The sequence below is a fragment of the Ochotona curzoniae genome, unplaced genomic scaffold (assembly GCF_017591425.1).
Source record: "Ochotona curzoniae isolate NIBS_2020 unplaced genomic scaffold, NIBS_Ocur_1.0 scaffold_2217, whole genome shotgun sequence".
In the NCBI taxonomy this organism is placed as follows: Eukaryota; Metazoa; Chordata; class Mammalia; order Lagomorpha; family Ochotonidae; genus Ochotona; species Ochotona curzoniae.
Window position 1 is genome coordinate 464,597 of NW_024467090.1, and position 16,676 is coordinate 481,272.

At 50.3% G+C, this 16,676-nt stretch overlaps 2 protein-coding genes across 2 annotated transcripts in view; both read left to right on the plus strand.

Moving 5' to 3' along the window:
- Positions 1 to 9,837, plus strand: part of GYPC (glycophorin C (Gerbich blood group)) — a 29,994-nt gene extending 20,157 nt beyond the window's left edge. The window contains exons 2-3 of the mRNA XM_041000191.1: positions 6,107 to 6,157; positions 7,931 to 9,837. Coding sequence (XP_040856125.1) covers positions 6,107 to 6,157; positions 7,931 to 8,127 — 248 coding nt within the window. The 3' untranslated portion in view covers positions 8,128 to 9,837. The remainder of the gene's footprint in view (positions 1 to 6,106; positions 6,158 to 7,930) is intronic.
- Positions 1 to 16,676, plus strand: part of LOC121169625 (zinc finger protein 84-like) — a 291,429-nt gene that overhangs the window by 241,943 nt on the left and 32,810 nt on the right. The window lies entirely within an intron of this gene.

Sequence of the window (16,676 nt, forward strand, 5' to 3'; positions counted from 1 at the left end):
TTTAAAAAAAACACAGAAATTCTACCATCTGTGACAACATGAGTGAATGTAGAGAATGTGATATGGAGGGAGAAATGGAGCATGGTGGTCACAGGCAGGTGCAGTCTAAGGCTCGGGAAAGCCAAGAGCCCAAGATGCTCACCAAGGACTGGGAGGGACTGGAGAGAAAGGTGCAGTGCCAGGCAATGGCCAAAGTCACAGCTGAACAGAAGAGAAGGGGACGGATGTTCCACTGCTCAGAAATGTGACGCTCGTGACTGGCCATGCGCTGTGCATGCCGCAAGAGCCTCGGAGTGGGAGCTGGGAGGGCAGGCGGCGTCAGTGTCCCTCAGCCTCTCCTTCCGCACTGTCAGACCAAACCCAGGGGACAGGCTGGGACTAACAAAGTCATTATTTACTCATACACCTCCACTGAGGGGCATTTAGCTGTGTAATTAGGTACTTAATTATGTTGAAATACAATTACATGACTTAAGTGATTTAAGTCCTCCAGAGAAGTGATAAGTGTAATAGCAGCATCCTGGTGGATATCAGGGCACAAGAGCGTGACGCTGGCCACTAAGGGCTCATTGATCTGAACTTGAATCACACGAGTGAGCAAGTGTGAGTGCACACAAAGGCATACAGGCACACACTGGCACTAGCAGAGGATACCTCCACGTCCCCAGGATCCCACAACATCAGGAGCTTAGTGACTGATTCATTTGCATGTCAATGGAAGTTTCATGCAGAGCCGTAGAGTCACTTCAGGAACAATATGGAGGTTGCATCTCCAGCCTGTGAGACATAGGTGCATAGGAAAGCTCCCAGTTACGACAGCAGAACCAGCTGCCACTTGCCAGAGAGTGCTTTATGCAGCATCAAGTGTTTATTGGTCTTGAGTTGTGTCAGAAGCTTAGGTATAAAATACAGTCCAGGTAGCTTAGAAATAACCGAGACAGACAACCATGACGCATTTTAATGATGTTAGCAGGAAGTTGTTGAACAAACTCCCGTCTCCAGGTTACATACAATCTTGGGATGTCATTATACAGTCAGTTGACTAAAAACAGTTCTGAAAATTTTAAGGTTGCAAAAAAAAGTGACAAACTGTGTGGCCAGAAAGATTCCCTGCATTTTACAAAAGCTGAGGAGTTGCGCATGGTTGACGTGACAGTAATCTAAACTTGGAGCTTCAGCAAGAGTTTGCAAAGGCCCACAGTCTTCCCAGGAAGCCTCCTTCCAGCCACCAGCAACCCATCAACATTTACACACTTGAGCACACACACAGAGAGAACATCCATCAAAGCTGGAACAAGGACCATGAGATTTGAAGGTGCTGAACTATCAGGTCACGGAAGCTAGAAGGAATGCCATCATCTGCGCATCCACACACACCGAGGTTCAGGGCAGGGACAGACAGCCTGCCTCTCAGGCCACCTCTAGCCTCAGTGCTGAATGGAAGCTTCTGGCATAGCCACAGGCTCCCATCAGGGGATGGAGTGAAATGCAGAAAGGAGCAGCTCAAGGAAACAAGAGCACAAAACAGTCTCAGAGCGCCCAGACTGTGACAAACGCCATGAAACATACTTCCAAGTACCCTCAGCCTCCCCAGTCCCCATCCCGCTCCCCTGCATAGCTGTGCCTCATTCCCACATGCACACCACCCAAAGCTTCTCTTGCTGTGGGCTATGGGTAGTCGCCCCAGAGCCTGGCAGCACAGATCCCCTAACCCTCAGAGACCCTCACCTTCCCCGAGACAGGCACTGTGCAACCATCTCTCTAACATGGCTTCCCTGAGCGGCACACACACACAGGTGACTCACCTCATTGCAGCAGCATGCTCAGCCTGCCACTGCCCTTGTGCACTGGCACAGCACGACCAATTCCTGAGTCTCCTGCTGACCCACCTGCACCACTGCCAGGCTCCCTGCACTCCTGCTGGGCTACCTCCACATCTTCCCTCCAGCCACTCACAGAGCACCTCCAAGTTCAAAACCTGACCTATCCTACTGCCCCCCACCACTTTGTTCCCTGCTTCCTCCACATGCAGCTCATGTTCCATCGGCCATCGTGTTAGTCTGTTCGTGGGTGTCATCAGTGTCTACAGGGGATCCGCAGGGAATCTTGGCCAAACCATCCTACTTCTACATGAAAACAGAGACAAAAGCATGGCGCATAATCATAGATGGAAGGCCCACTGTGGTTTGAACAAGGAAGTAAGACATGTGTGTGGGAACAGAGATCAAAGTTGTGCACAGGGATCAGAACAAGAGATGAACAGAGAGGAGGCCAAGAGGATAAACTGAAGCTGCTGGTTTCATTACCAGGTGCCCTCCCATGAGACTGAAAGCAGAATGACTGAGCCTCTCCCTCTCACCCAGCTTAGAAAGTGAAACTTGTAAAGAGCCTTGAGACAATCAAAACCAGGAACCCTAGAAAGCCAGCGGAGTGGGACACCAGACTGTGTCTGAGGGCCCTACTGGCTAGAGGCAAGGAGACAATGGCTCCCTAAGGAACTCCAGAGATGCAGATGCTGAGATGGCCAAAGCCAGCCTTCACCCTGAACTCCAGAGCTTGGCTGTGTTTCCACCTGCCACGGTGGAAACACGTGTGTTCTCAGGCCCAGCTCCTATTGCTCCGTCTGTCATGCAGCCGAGAATGATGGCGGGAGGAGACCTGTGCACTGGCTGCACCGTCTCCTGGCTGCGTGTGTATTTCTGCCTTGTGCATGAAGAGCTCTACTTGAGGCATCCCCCAGTGGGTTACCCAGAGGGCATATGAAGGTGAGAACCGTGGGGGCAATTCAGAAAGGGTGACAGGGGTAAGGGAAGGTCTGCACAGCCCTCGTGGTCTGAGATTCTGAAGGTGCTGTGGGATAATGGCTAATACCAAAGCTCCAGTCATCGTTCCTGACTGCAGAATAACACCCAAGTATCAGGAAGGGCTCGAAAAATGCAAAAATCCACAGAAGAGGGCACTTCAAGAAAGTTAATGGAAAAGAGAAAAGACAAGCTTACTTTGATGTCCTCAAATACTAGAAATGTGTGCATACTGAAAAAGTTCATGAAAACTTTGTTTCCTGAGAAAATGGCTCACATAACTGAGAAAAAATGCACAAAAATAAACTTATCGCATTGACTGTCCATGAACTTTTGGAAGCATCTTTGTAATGGAAAGAAAACCAAACTACCCATGAACCCCATTCACCACCAAAAGTCACCGTGGAGCATTTTCAGTGACTTCCTTTTCATTCCTTTCTCAGGTTTGTTAAACTACTTGGCGTCCTTTCTATTTATAGCCATGCGGCTTTCACTTAATCTCACACGCTAGTGTCACTAAGGATCCCCAGGCATCATCTGAACCACTGCAGAGGCAGTCATTGACTCAACACAAGCAGTTCCCAGTGCTGGAACAGTGAGATTGTCATCTTCCGTTTCCCACTGGAAGTCGCAGGGTAATACATGTTCCTGAGCGGGGATGTTGACTTCTATACCAGAGTTTTAAATCTAGGGTTCACAACTAGAAGCAGAGTAGTTGAGCCTCGTAGTGATACTTTTGTCCAATAATACATAAGGGCACTGGAACAGCCTCACAGGTTGATGGTTGCGGGGGGAGGAAAGCACGGCCAGGCTGTTTTATGGCAGTCAGACTAGCATAGCACTACCACACCATGCTTCCACTGTTGACTTGGTGCTCCATGCTGGGCTTCATGACCTTCTTGTTGACCTTGACACAGGCAAGCACATCCTAATGAGGGTGGCTGGGGACGGCTGAGGTAATGTGGTTCCCACCTGACCTGTGGATTGAGTTTGCAAGCCAAGTGAGCATACCCATTTGAGCATACCCAACTGAGTATGCCCATTTCTACATGGGCAGGAAAGGTAGACTCTTATAGTTGTTATCCAACCGCTGGCTGAAGCCCAGCCCCTGACATGCTTGCCAGACATCTGCAGTTAAACACAGCCTGTGGAGACCATCTTGCGTAAGCCAGTAGCCTCATTTGCTACTCTCCCACTCTCCCCTTCCCCCGCTCATGCTTCTGCCCTGGGCTGGCATGGCCCACCCAGGCAACCGAGAACTGAGAAAACTGGGGAACAGCAGGGTCTAATGGAGATAAACTCTGGATTCATCCATAGATGCATGTATTTCTATGGTCATACAGTCAACTGCTGATGGCAGGGGCTTGACCTTAAATATGAAAGCATTGCTGGGGTATAGTAGGAACTAGAATGAATGGACATAGTCATGAACTTGTCCATGGACCCCAGGAATCCTGGAATGAATGCTGATGGCTGAGTCCCCGCCACAAAGTCCTACCCCTGGCAACTGTTTACTGGGCACTTGACCACAAATGAACTTGAAAAAGCTCACAGAAATAGAAGTAAAATGTACTGCAGTTTATTATGGTACAAAGTATTTTGAGGGTGTTTTTTTCATAATACACTTTTTTTCCATGATTTTTTGAGGATCCTTCATAGACATACACTTCAAAATCCTTTCACCCAACTTATCTTCCAATTCCATTTTTTCCACAAATATCTGAAGCACTGTCTTAGAGGCTGTCAGCAGTGTACCTGGGGCAGATACCAGCTAATTTCTTCCCTTCAAACCTGGAACTGAAAAGCACACAGCTAAGTCACAGTGGCTGGTTTCCAGGGAAAATTGATGGATGATTAATAAGCCATTCATTTATTTCCTTGGGCACTTATGTGCTAAGCTTGAATATGACATCCATTCAGTGAGCAATAACAAATCATCCGAGGAAAGTTAATGTATTTGACCTTTCCTACCAAAAAAGAGAAGTTAGTTAATGAACTTCACCTGTCAACTGATGCATGCTTCACTTGCCAAGGACACTGAGGAATCTAGAGTGGGGGCAAAGAAACCAACCCAAAACAAGGGGAATGTGCACTGGCTACAGAGGTGACTGCTCTCCCATAGCTGTCCTTCACAAGAGTTCTTCGTACAGTGTCATTTTCAACCAACACCCAACACTTGCAGTCGGTAACAACGCATTGGGCAGGCCATCCAGCCGTGGATGCTGCTCCCTCCCCACTGCTCTCATCAGCTTGATTGGCCATGCTCCCCATGGATGCCGTTGCCAAAGCCCAGCTGGGCCTTGTCGTGTTCTTGTTGAACGTGTACCTAGCTGTGTTTTCGCTACGGGTGCACATGGCTGTGTCCTTGCTGGTGTGATGGCTTATTTAAGCACTTCTCTGTAATCACTGTGCTAACGCAGCTCCCTCATCTGCTCTTCCTGTTCAGGGTCTCCAGGAAAGCCTGGGAGAAGTTACTCTTGTCCACTGTCCTCTGCCTGAGATCCACTGCCTGATCGTGATCAGAAAGAGGTGTCTGGCAGCAATGCTGGAGACGATAAACTCAGAGTGCTGTGATTAAAATGATCATCTGAATGGGAAATAACTGTCATCCCTGCCTGCTACAATAAGCATAGCTAATGTCATGGGGACGTGTGCTTTTCCATGTTTGCACTGATATTTCTACGGTCTGGCAAACAGCTTCTCATTCACCCTGCTGAGTGAGGAGATGTTATGTGTAGACTCCCACTCTCCTTGTTATGCTGGCCCGCCAGTCAGGCCAGACACCTCTACAATGAAACCACTGCCTTTCGACTAGATTTTCCCAGGAGAGCTGATGCAAATTCCTGTTTGGGGTAAGAAGTGACAGCACCTGCTAGGTACCAGCTGTTGGGTGAGCCTACATTTCGGAGCCTCTGTCTTCTGCTAAAACAGTTGAAGTGAAGAGCACAAGGGACAGCGGATGGAGTGCCAGGCAGATAAGGACACTCCGCAGTGGTCCATGAGAAGCACAACGGGGCAACAGCATGCAACTCCAAATTCCCAGTGAGTGCCTAGCAGTGCAGGCACAGGGGCACTTGCTGATTCCTGGAGTGACCTGGCATTTTTCATGGCGCCTCCCAGTCCCATCAGTGGTCTTGCCAGCCTGGATCATGGCTGTGCACTACGCAAGGACCTGCCTGTTGCTGCCCACATGAGTTGTTCCCAGCACTGCTCACACATGTGCAGATATGTGAATTTGGGCTCAGGGCTGATTAAACATGCTGCACCTTCCTCTCTTACCTCAAGGTTTTCTCTTTCTCTTGCAGAGCCAGACCCAGGGATGGCTTCCACTATAACGGACATCGCCATCATTGCAGGTGAGCTGGCATGGCAGGGGCCCTTGGAGCAGCCAGCATACTCCCAGAAGAAAGCAGAGCTCAAGGCTCAGACAGGAGGTGGCTGCGGCCAGTGCTTTTCCACTTTCAGGATGGCTGTGGACTTGGAAGGGAGGAGTCCAGCCCAGGGCAGAACATCCAGGTGATGGAGGTGGGCAGGAGGACAGAGGGCATTCATCTGGTCTCTTGTACTGAGAGCTCCTCCATTCCAGGGCCATCAACACGCAGTAACTTGGGATGGACAGGAGCTGGCTTTGGCGAGAATATATTTGAGTAGAGTGAGTGGGCAGCTGGACTGACCTGAACTGCCTTGTCTTCTGCTGCTTCTCCCTGAGCCACCCTGTGCCCTACTCTGAGTCTCATGCCCCTTGCTGCTACTACATCCTAAGGAAGGATGGTACATTTTCACCTTGTGCTGGCCCTGGGCTTGTGGGTGACTCCCCACTGGCCACCACTGGGACACAAAACTTGTCTTTTCAACAAGTCAAGTTCAGTCTCAGGGAGGAGTTGCTCGCCCTGTTTCCTTCCTTCTAGCTTATTAGTAGCCAAGAGGAAGTCGGCAATTGAAAATAAAATGTGGCCCAACATGGCAGCCTAGTGGCTAAATCCATGCTTTGCATCTACCAAGATCCTGTATGAATGCAGGTTCATAACCTGGATGCTCCACTTCCCTTCCAGTTCCTTGCTTGTGGCCTGGGAAAGCAGTCAAGCATAGCTCAAAGCCTTGAGACCCTGTACCCGCATGGAAACCCAGAAGAAGCTTCTGGCTCCTGGTCTCGGATTGGCTCATCTCCAGCCATTGTGGCCATTTGGGGAGTGAACCTGCAGATAGGAGATCTTTCTCTGTCTCTCCTTCTCTCTGTAAATCTGACTTTCCAGTAAAAATTATTTTTTTTAGATAGAATAAAATAATAAAAATAAAAATAGAAGACAAAGCAACAAAACACCATCAGTTTTTCTTTAGGATTTGAGGGGTAAGTGTCTTGGCTCAACTAGCTAATCCTCCACCTCCAAGCACTGGGATCTCATAGTGATGCCAGTCCCTGGCCCAGCTTCTGCATTTCCCGTCAAGCTCCCTGCTTGTGGCCAGAGAAAGAAGCAGAGGATGGCCCAGGGCCTTGTGACCCGAGTGATGCCTCTCCTTCAGCCATCACACCTCCCCACTCCTGTCCCAGGTCCTGTTTGATCCTTGTCCTTCGGCCATCACACTTCCCCCCTCCTGTCCCAGGTCCTGAGTGATGCCTCTCCTTCAGCCATCACTCTTCCCCACTCCTGTCCCAGGTCCCGAGTGATGCCTGTCCTTCTGCTGTCACACTTCCCCACTCCTGTCCCAGGTCCTGAGTGATGCCTGTCCTTCAGCCATCACGCTTCCCCACTCCTGTCCCAGGTCCTGAGTGATGCCTGTCCTTCTGCTGTCACACTTCCCCCCTCCTGTCCCAGGTCCCGAGTGATGCCTGTCCTTCTGCTGTCACACTTCCCCACTCCTGTCCCAGGTCCTGAGTGATGCCTGTCCTTCAGCCATCACGCTTCCCCACTCCTGTCCCAGGTCCTGAGTGATGTCTGTCCTTCAGCCATCACACTTCCCCCCTCCTGTCCCAGGTCCTGAGTGATGCCTGTCCTTCTGCTGTCACACTTCCCCCCTCCTGTCCCAGGTCCTGAGTGATGTCTGTCCTTCAGCCATCACGCTTCCCCACTCCTGTCCCAGGTCCTGAGTGATGCCTGTCCTTCAGCCCTCACTCTTCTCCCCTTCTGCAGGTGTGATTGCCGCTGTGGCCTTGGTCCTGGTCTGCCTGCTCTTCGTCATGCTGCACTACATGTACCGGCACAAGGGCACCTACCACACCAACGAGGCCAAAGGCACGGAGTTTGCCGAGAGCGCTGATGCAGCCCTGCAGGATGACCCTGCTCTCCAGGATGCTGGTGACAGCAGCAGGAAGGAGTATTTTATCTGAGGGACACCAGACCTCACCTCCCCAGGGCCTGCTCCCATTGCAGGATGGAAAATGCAACCCCCCAGCCAGCATTGCCCTGCAGGAGCCGCACTGCCAGGCAGTCCATGGAACACTGGCGTCTTCCTGAAACCCTGAATGCCCGGAGCCAGTTCTGGGAGGGCTCAAGCCGGTAGACACAGAGTGGCCACCATGGAGGCTAACCTTTTCTTTGCCAAGAAGAGTGACATTCTGGCCAGCCGGCTGAGCCTAAGCAGTTCTCCTGTTTTCTTGGCGTGCAAACACCATTCTGGATACTCAAAGCCAGGACATGAGACCTTGATGCACAGACTCGGATGATGGAATCAAATGTCAGCGCTTGGCATTTGAACTGAGCAGCAGGTGCCATGGGGGAATGGAACGGCTGTTTCCCATCAATCCAGCTCAAAATTCTTGGGAATAAATTCAAAATGCGACTGAGCCTTCAGAGTCCACTAGCATAGCTGTAATTGTCGGGGAAGATGAAAGCCATGCTGGGCCTGCTCCCCCGCTGTTGATTGTATGTTCCCTGGTTGTGTGCCCAGGGCAGAGGAGGGAAGGAGTAGTGACCGGCGTCCTTTGCCACACAGGCAGCAGCTGCAGGAAAAGACTGTTAACATGACTGTCCCTCTAGAAATAGACTGTGGCAGCAGTCAGATGGTAGTTGGAGCACTGGCCCCTGATGCAGTCTGGAGAAACGGGAGCTGTTCAGCAGCACTGAGGGAGCCCCATCCTTGTGCACTCACAGCGGCAGTGGAACCGAGAGCCAGCAGCACAGGCTGCAGAGACCCTCTCCCTGGCTGGGGGTCTGGGATCATATGTGGGTCATTTCCTTTAGCTCCAGGGCCCAGGGTTCTTATAATTCACCTGAAATCCTCGATGCTCCAAATTTGAAACCACAGGCAGAAAGTGTCACAGCTGACTCCACATTGCAGGTCACTGTCCTAACGCAGGTGCACTTGAAGTACTATATAAAGCTCTCCTCAGACTGTGTATAAGGTGTCTAGGAAACGGAAGTGAACTTATATTTAGACTTGTCTCTTAACCCAGCAAGAGTCTTCAGTGTGTACATGCAAATATCCCCAAATCCAAGGCCTATTGCCCTGCTGGTCCAAAATGTCTCAGATCACGGATATTCAGGCCACAATCATGACATCACAGCCTCAAGGGCTGGAACAAATGGGGCAACTATTAGTGCTCCCTTCCAATGTCAGTGACTGGAGTTGTGTGGACACTGTGGGTGTCCTGATTAACAAAGCCTGACTGCACCACTTCTGCAGTGGCCAGGAATCACAGGATGGGCGGCGTCGCCACTCTTCCGGGTGTAGCTGTGCGAGACATCCATCCAGTTATGGAAACTCCGCCGAGACAGCAGAAAGCTCCCTGTCACCCTAGGAGGAGCACGTGGTTCAGGGCTCAGGGAGTACTGGGGGAGCAGTGGCCACCAGCCAAAGTAGATGAGACCCTGGAAACTGAAGGGGGCTTGGCTAGCACATCTCCTCTTGCCCACAGAGGGCAGATGCCAAGAACCTCGTGGATGCTGAGAGCACAAGTGGGAATGAGACCCAGAGGAGATGGGCAGCAATTGGCTTTCTATCACTTCACAATACCCAGGAGAGTCACAAGAAGGGAATAGTTTCTTTGCTTCACTCTCTGTAACTCTTAGCCACAAATAAATAAATCTTTAAAGTCAAATAAAGAGGGTTTCTTGTGAAATTAAGTGTGGGCAATGAGATGCTGACCTGGAGCCAGGCTAGCAGGACCAGGCGCACTGAGGCATGAACACCTCAAGGCTGGATTGTCCAAGCTGATCCTGTCCCGATGCCCTACGGACAGAGCGGTCTCAGGCAAACTGCAGGCATGATACAGTCACACCTAACAATAAGGAGAACCTTTCAGACAGTGAACGCCCGTGTGAGCGTACACACACACACACACACGGACCCAGTGCAAGGCAATGAGTAAGATCCTTCAGCTCAGGGACAAGTTTGCTTAATCTTCACGCTCTCATCCAACAGTGCAATGACATATACAGCAGGTGTGCAACTAGTGCTGGGTGGGGTCAACAGACACAAACATGGATGATGAAGTCCCCACACACCGCAAAGGAGGAAGAGAGATGAGCAGAAAGAAGGATGTGATTAAAGAGGAATCGGTGAGGAGAAAGGACTGGAAATGATGGGAAAATGAGAGGGCCTGGAGGAATCCCAGTGTCTTTGAACAGGTGACATCTCAGCCTTCTCCATAAGAACCTGGCTGGCAGATCTTCTCTGCTCTTTAGATCTGCAGAGAATCTAAAGGTTCAGAAAGCTGTTAGAGCTGGCTAAAGGTCACGCAGCTCCTATTGCCAGGTGAACATTTGAACCTGGGTCTCCCTGACCCCCTCCTCTTTCAGCAGAAGGGAAGCTTATCAACAAGAACCCCTTGGACAGCAGAAGGGTGATAGCAGGACTCTCAAAGACTTTCACCAGGGCCTGGACCTGTGCGTCCTGGGCCATCTGTTATGAAAGCTGGCCTCATTTCAAGTGTTGAGAAGAACAAGTAGGGTTGCAGCCTTCCTGCCTTGGCTGATTGAATTGATGGCAGGAAGTTCTGTTAGTCCAGTCATGCCTCAATACCTAAGGAATCGTGTCAGCCCGGCCATTCTTGTCAATGTAAAATGACCAGCTAACTTACATCCCAGCAGAGCATCCACACGCATCCTTCGAGGAAGAGGCAGGTGCTTCTCCACTCGCACTGCTCTCTGTAAATCCGCTGTGAGTGATGACCACCAGTGAAACTGCATTTAATGAACACAACCTATGGAACATCTAATTAGCCTGTCTTAAACGTGTGGAACACTTACATGAGCCTGTGTTTGCCAAAGACATCGAATACAAAGCCTCTTATTACACAATTTTGGCTCTCTCATGTAACTGGTTGAATACAGTAGTGAAAGTGTAAAACAGAAAGGTTGTATGGACACACTTACACATAACCGCAAAGCTGCAAAATCATTTAGTCAACAAATTCTAAGAGACGGGTAGCGCGCGCGCGCGCGCGTGTGTGTGTGTGTGTGTGTGTGTGTGTGTGTGTGTGTGTAAGATACAGCTGCCAGCCTCAGACACTTATCAGGTAATCACATAAGACTGAGGGTTGACTGAAGCTCAACGTGCCATTTGTTGCCTTAAGTGGTTTTGGCATAGTGGAGATGATTCAGTACCAAAATATTACAATTACTGAGAGATAAGGAACACAGATAGATTTGAAAATCAATGCAAGAGGGAGAGAGGTGAGCTGATGAAAGCCTTTGGAGAGGAAGGGAGGCCCCAGTCAGCTGCACAGTACATGAGGTCTGGGCCAGACAGCCTTGGCCCCAGAGCGAGGACAGCTGCACTTGGTCACAAGGTCAGAATGCATCTCTGAAGGAACAGGTAGGTATCATAAGGGCAAGGCAAAGATCAAGTGAACAGGAAAAACTGTGGAGGTGCACCTGGAGATTCACGTGGCATAATCCATCGTGCCTTGTGAGAAGCCGACTTCACTAATTCTTCAGCAGGGAGGGCGGAAAGTCAGCGCTGGGAGCCGACTGCTCAGAAGGCTGCGGAGCATTTTTTTCTTTCTTAAAGAAAAGGATTCCAGGTAGTTTAGCCTTGTTTATATTTCTTGGAGGAGAGGCGTCTGGTCATTTTCCGTTGTTTGTCTGAAGACATTTGTTATCCTAGCAACTGGGGATGATTCACCAAGAGGATTTACCTGGCCTGCACCGGCACCACAAATAGAACTACAGTCACTTTAATGGCCACAATTTAACAGGAAGCTGATCTTTGGAAAAAGAGTGGTTCTTAAATCTGAGATAAATCAAACTCTCAGCCCAGGTCCTCACAGGCTCTGTGGTCCTGAAAAAATGTTGTTCTGCACCCTGCAGTCTCATCAACAGCATGAATAGCCAGATATGCTACTTTTAGTGCAGTGTGAGTTAAAGATCTCAGCTTGGCAAGAGTCGTGATTGGCATGAGATGGCACTTGCTTTCAGGTGAGCAAGCTGCTCTATAACTATGTCGGGGTACAGCTGTAAGACATGAACCTCCTTGGCCAGAGACAAAGGGGGGTTATTGTTTTTTTTTTTAAAGGCAGATTTTTTATTATTATTATTTTTTATTATTTTTTCATTGGAAAGGCAGATATACAGAGAGGAGAGACAGAGAGGAAGATCTTCCGTCCGATGATTCACTCCCCAAGTGAGCGCAACGGGCCGATACTATGCCGATCCGAAGCCAGGAGCCTCTTCCAGGTCTCCCACGTGGGTGCAGGGTCCCAAAGCTTTGGGCCGTCCTCGACTGCTTTCCCGGGCCACAGGCAGGGACCTGGAAGGGAAGCGGGGCTGCCGGGATTAGAACCGGCGCCCATATGGGATCCCGGGCGTGCAAGGCGAGGACCTTAACCACTGCGCCACCGCGCCGGGCCCAAGGGGGGTTATTGTTCAACAAGCAGTGAGGGCATCATCATGTTGGTGTCACCCTCCCTGTCTGACAGCACACAGGACACAGTCATATTGATGTCACCCTCCCTGTCTGACAGCACACAGGACACAGTCATGTTGGTGTCACCCTCCCTGTCTGACAGCACACAGGACACAGTCATGTTGGTGTCACTCTCCCTGTCTGACAGCACACAGGACACAGTCATGTTGGTGTCACTCTCCCTGTCTGACAGCACACAGGACACAGTCATGTTGGTGTCACCCTCCCTGTCTGACAGCACACAGGACACAGTCATGCTGATGTCACTCTCCCTGTCTGACAGCACACAGGACACAGTCATGTTGGTGTCACCCTCCCTGTCTGACAGCACACAGGACACAGTCATGTTGGTGTCACTCTCCCTGTCTGGTTGCACACAGGACACAGTCATGTTGGTGTCACTCTCCCTGTCTGGTTGCACACAGCGGATACAGTTGTGTTGTGTCACACCTCCCGTTCTTGTCGCATACAGGGGATGCTTGCCTGCAGAGTGGACTGAGTTCTAACAGAGAAACTTGACCTAAGGAATGCAGAATCCCCCCTGATGGCCAAACACCAACCCCCGCCACCCCGCCCCAGACACACACACACACATTTTGTTCAGGGAAGGCACCATCTTCATCTTGCAGACTGATACACAGGAGCTGTTGTGGTGCAGGAAGTAAAGCCGCCATCTGTAAATCCAGTTTCCCTTATAGGCACATGTTTGTGTCCCAGCTGCTCCATTTCTGAACCAGGTGCTGCTAAAGGCCTTGGGAAAGCTGAGAGAGAAAAGCAGGCTGGCTGGCAGGTTTCATGGGACAAACAGGCCAGATGCTGGTGACCCTGAGGGCGGCTTGCACAGCAGACATGGAAGATGAGCTTGCTGTGAGTCAGCTGGGATAAGACGTGTGTAGCCGATCCTAGGATGCAATGTCAGCTAAGCAGGTTGAAAGTCCTGCAAACTGGGCTGTAATGTCCTAACAGCCCAAGGCTACCTGCTCAGACTTTCCCTTCTATAGCTCTCCGTTTACTTGCTTCTGCACTTTATAAAAGTTTCTGACAAGAGGCACAACCGAGGCTCACATTTTGGGGGTGACCCCAGCTGATGCCACCTGGCCCAAATAAAGGTTAGTCCCTTGCTCACAAGTGGCCTTGTGAATATCTGTGCTCTTATTTCTGTAATAAAGGAGTAGAAGATGGCCCAAGTTCGTGTATTCTAGCACCCAAATGGGAAATGTGACACGCCTGTGTCTTGACTGTGGCCTGGGCCAACCCTGCCTTTTTCAGCCATCTGGGCAGTGAGCCAATGCATAGAAATCACTTCCACCCCCTTTCCATATCTCATTCTGTGAGTGTGTGTGAGTAATTTTCAAATACATAAATAATTTTTTTATTAAAAAAGAGCATTTGATACACAAATATCTTGGAGAGACAGTCCAGATGAAAGGCACGGTGGGCCTCCCTCGCCAGGTGTTCATGATTGTCTCCTGGCTAAGCCGGCACTGCCGAACACAGTGCCTAGCACCCACAAAGGCAAAATGAACATGCACAGGGGTTTCCGTGAAGCTCACACAGAAGGCATCTTATGAAAACACAATGCATGAGTTTCAGAACGTTTCTGCGCCAAAATAAACATATCTTCTAATTCCCACAAACTTCAGAACTATTATTCTTGTTGAACAAGTGAGCATATATTATAAACCCTTGAATACGCAAATAACTTGGCTCAGGTTCTTTAAAGCATTCCAGCCTTGAGGTCAGTGTTGCGGCATAGTAAGTTAAGCTGCTCCCTGTGTGGCTGTCATTTGATATGAATGCTAGTTGGAGCCCAGCTGCTCCAGTTCCAATCCAACTTCCCGCTAATGTTCCTGGGAAAGCAACAGAAGATGGCCCAAGTACTTGGCCTCCTGAGTCCTGGCTTCAAGCTAGACCAGCCTGATGGTTGGAAGATCTTTCACTTCCTCTCTCTGTAATTGCCTTTCAAATAAATAAAGCCCACTGTTTTGACCAGAAAGGAACACCTGCTCCCTAAGCTATTAGGCAGAATTCCAGGGAGGAAACTTCTCCAAACCCTGCCTGGGGTAAGAGACAGAACTGTGCCTGGGCTGATGAGTCCTGCAAGCATCGCTGGAACACACAGTGGCATGCAGCTGTGGGGTGTCTCAGTCCAGGGGTGCATCCAGGAATGCAGACCTCTGAATGAGTGGACAATGAGGATGGATGGGGCTCTCCGCCTCTAAGATCACTCTATGACCAAGAAGTGCGCGACAGTTTCAGACCTCAAAAAAATCCCATGCTCATGATATTCAACACTTCTTGCTTTCAGTTTGGGGTCAACCCATTGCCCACCCATCTTTATTTTCCAAGATTAAATTCTTTTTTCCTCTCCGGTTTGGAGAAGCAATTCCTTGTTCAGTCTTCTGAAGCTCAAATGTTCTTGGGCCCTGCTGAGAGACCCTGGGGCCAGGCAACTACTTCCTCCAGAGAAGAACCTCTGCTTCCCAGCTGGTCTGGCTCCTGCTCTCTGTTCCTGAGGTCCTCGTGGAAATGTTAGGGCCAAAGATGGGGAGCAGCAGAGCTCAGCATGCAGCAAAGGAAGACACCTGCTTTCATCCACAACACACTGCACAACAGACGCGCCCAGGAAGACAGAGCTGAGCAGGCTCTGCTCGCACCCTGGATGACCCCCCCAGGATGGGAGATGCAGTTCAAAGATTCAGGCTACCAGAGGGTCCGAGAAGGCACTGCATGTGGTCTCAGGGAAGGGGAGGATGAGGAAGGATTTCTGAGCTGTGTCCTGCAGCTGTCATCCCCACCCAAACACAGAGAAATGGAATTGAGGTTGGAAGTCACAGGTGTGCTCTTGTTCCTGATGTACAGGGCATATGTGGGAAGATATGGCACAAACACTGCAAAGAATCAGGTCACCGGGTCAAGAAGACCCCGGACACTGCCCTGTGCAGCTTGGACATTGCTTGGTAGGTGGCAAAAGCCACGGGAGATATTTATGAACCAGAAGCAGAAAAGCTGGGTCAGATTTGAAAATCCCTTTAGCAAACAGTGTTGAAGATGAATGAGAAGAAACACTTGTTGAGGAAGACAGCGCAGTAAGCCCCGAGGGCTGCATAAGGGGACGCAGCTTAGCGCAGAAGGGAAGGAAATCCTCCCTGGATACAACAGTGAGTGCACCTTCCCGGTGCTGACTGTGGGCCACCCTGCACACGGAACACCACAGCCCCTGTGGATCAAGCCTGCTCCACTTCATGAGAGGAATCACACAGACCCACCTGTGCCCCTGCCCGCGGGGTCTTCAACAGAGACCTGGGGAGAGAACCAACGATTGGGGGGGACAGGAGACACAAAGAATGGAAGCAAGACAGGAGGTCTGATCAAGCTCCAAAACCTTTATTTTCTCAGGCAGTATTTAAGCAGCAGGTAAAGGCTGGGGGGCAGGTTTTACAGCAGGATGTGGGCCAGATAGGGCAGAGGTCACCATGACAACCGTTATCATGGGTGAACAATTACAAGTGAAATCTTACGAGGAAACTAGGTGAAGGATAACTGAATCTTGCATTCCAAGACCATTACAAAGTGAGGAAATAACAAAATGGAGTCACTCCTGCTGTTCGGCAGTTCTCTGGTCCCCGGCACACCTGCAGCTCCCTTGGGATGAGAGAGACCAAGCTAGGATCCTAGAGGGGAAACAGAAGCAAGAACCTTCAAAAGGGTCCTGCGATGCCAAGACAAGGCTGCTTGTAGCCCCAAGGCAATCAGAGATTCCCTGATTCAAGCACTTGTTCTAAGATGCACGGAACAACACAGGGTTCTGAGCAACACAAGTGGAGAACAGAGTATGCGTGAAGCCCAGCCAACTCCCCTCTCCATGGAGGGTAACACAGGGAGTAGTAGCCTGGAGAGAGAGCATATGGGTGCTAAGGTGGGCCTGTGCAGTGGACAAGGGGTGGCTGCAGGGGCACAGGACACAGAGGATCCCAATGTAACTGCTTCACTAAGACTCAGTTCTGACACCTGCTTCAGGTCTGACTGTGA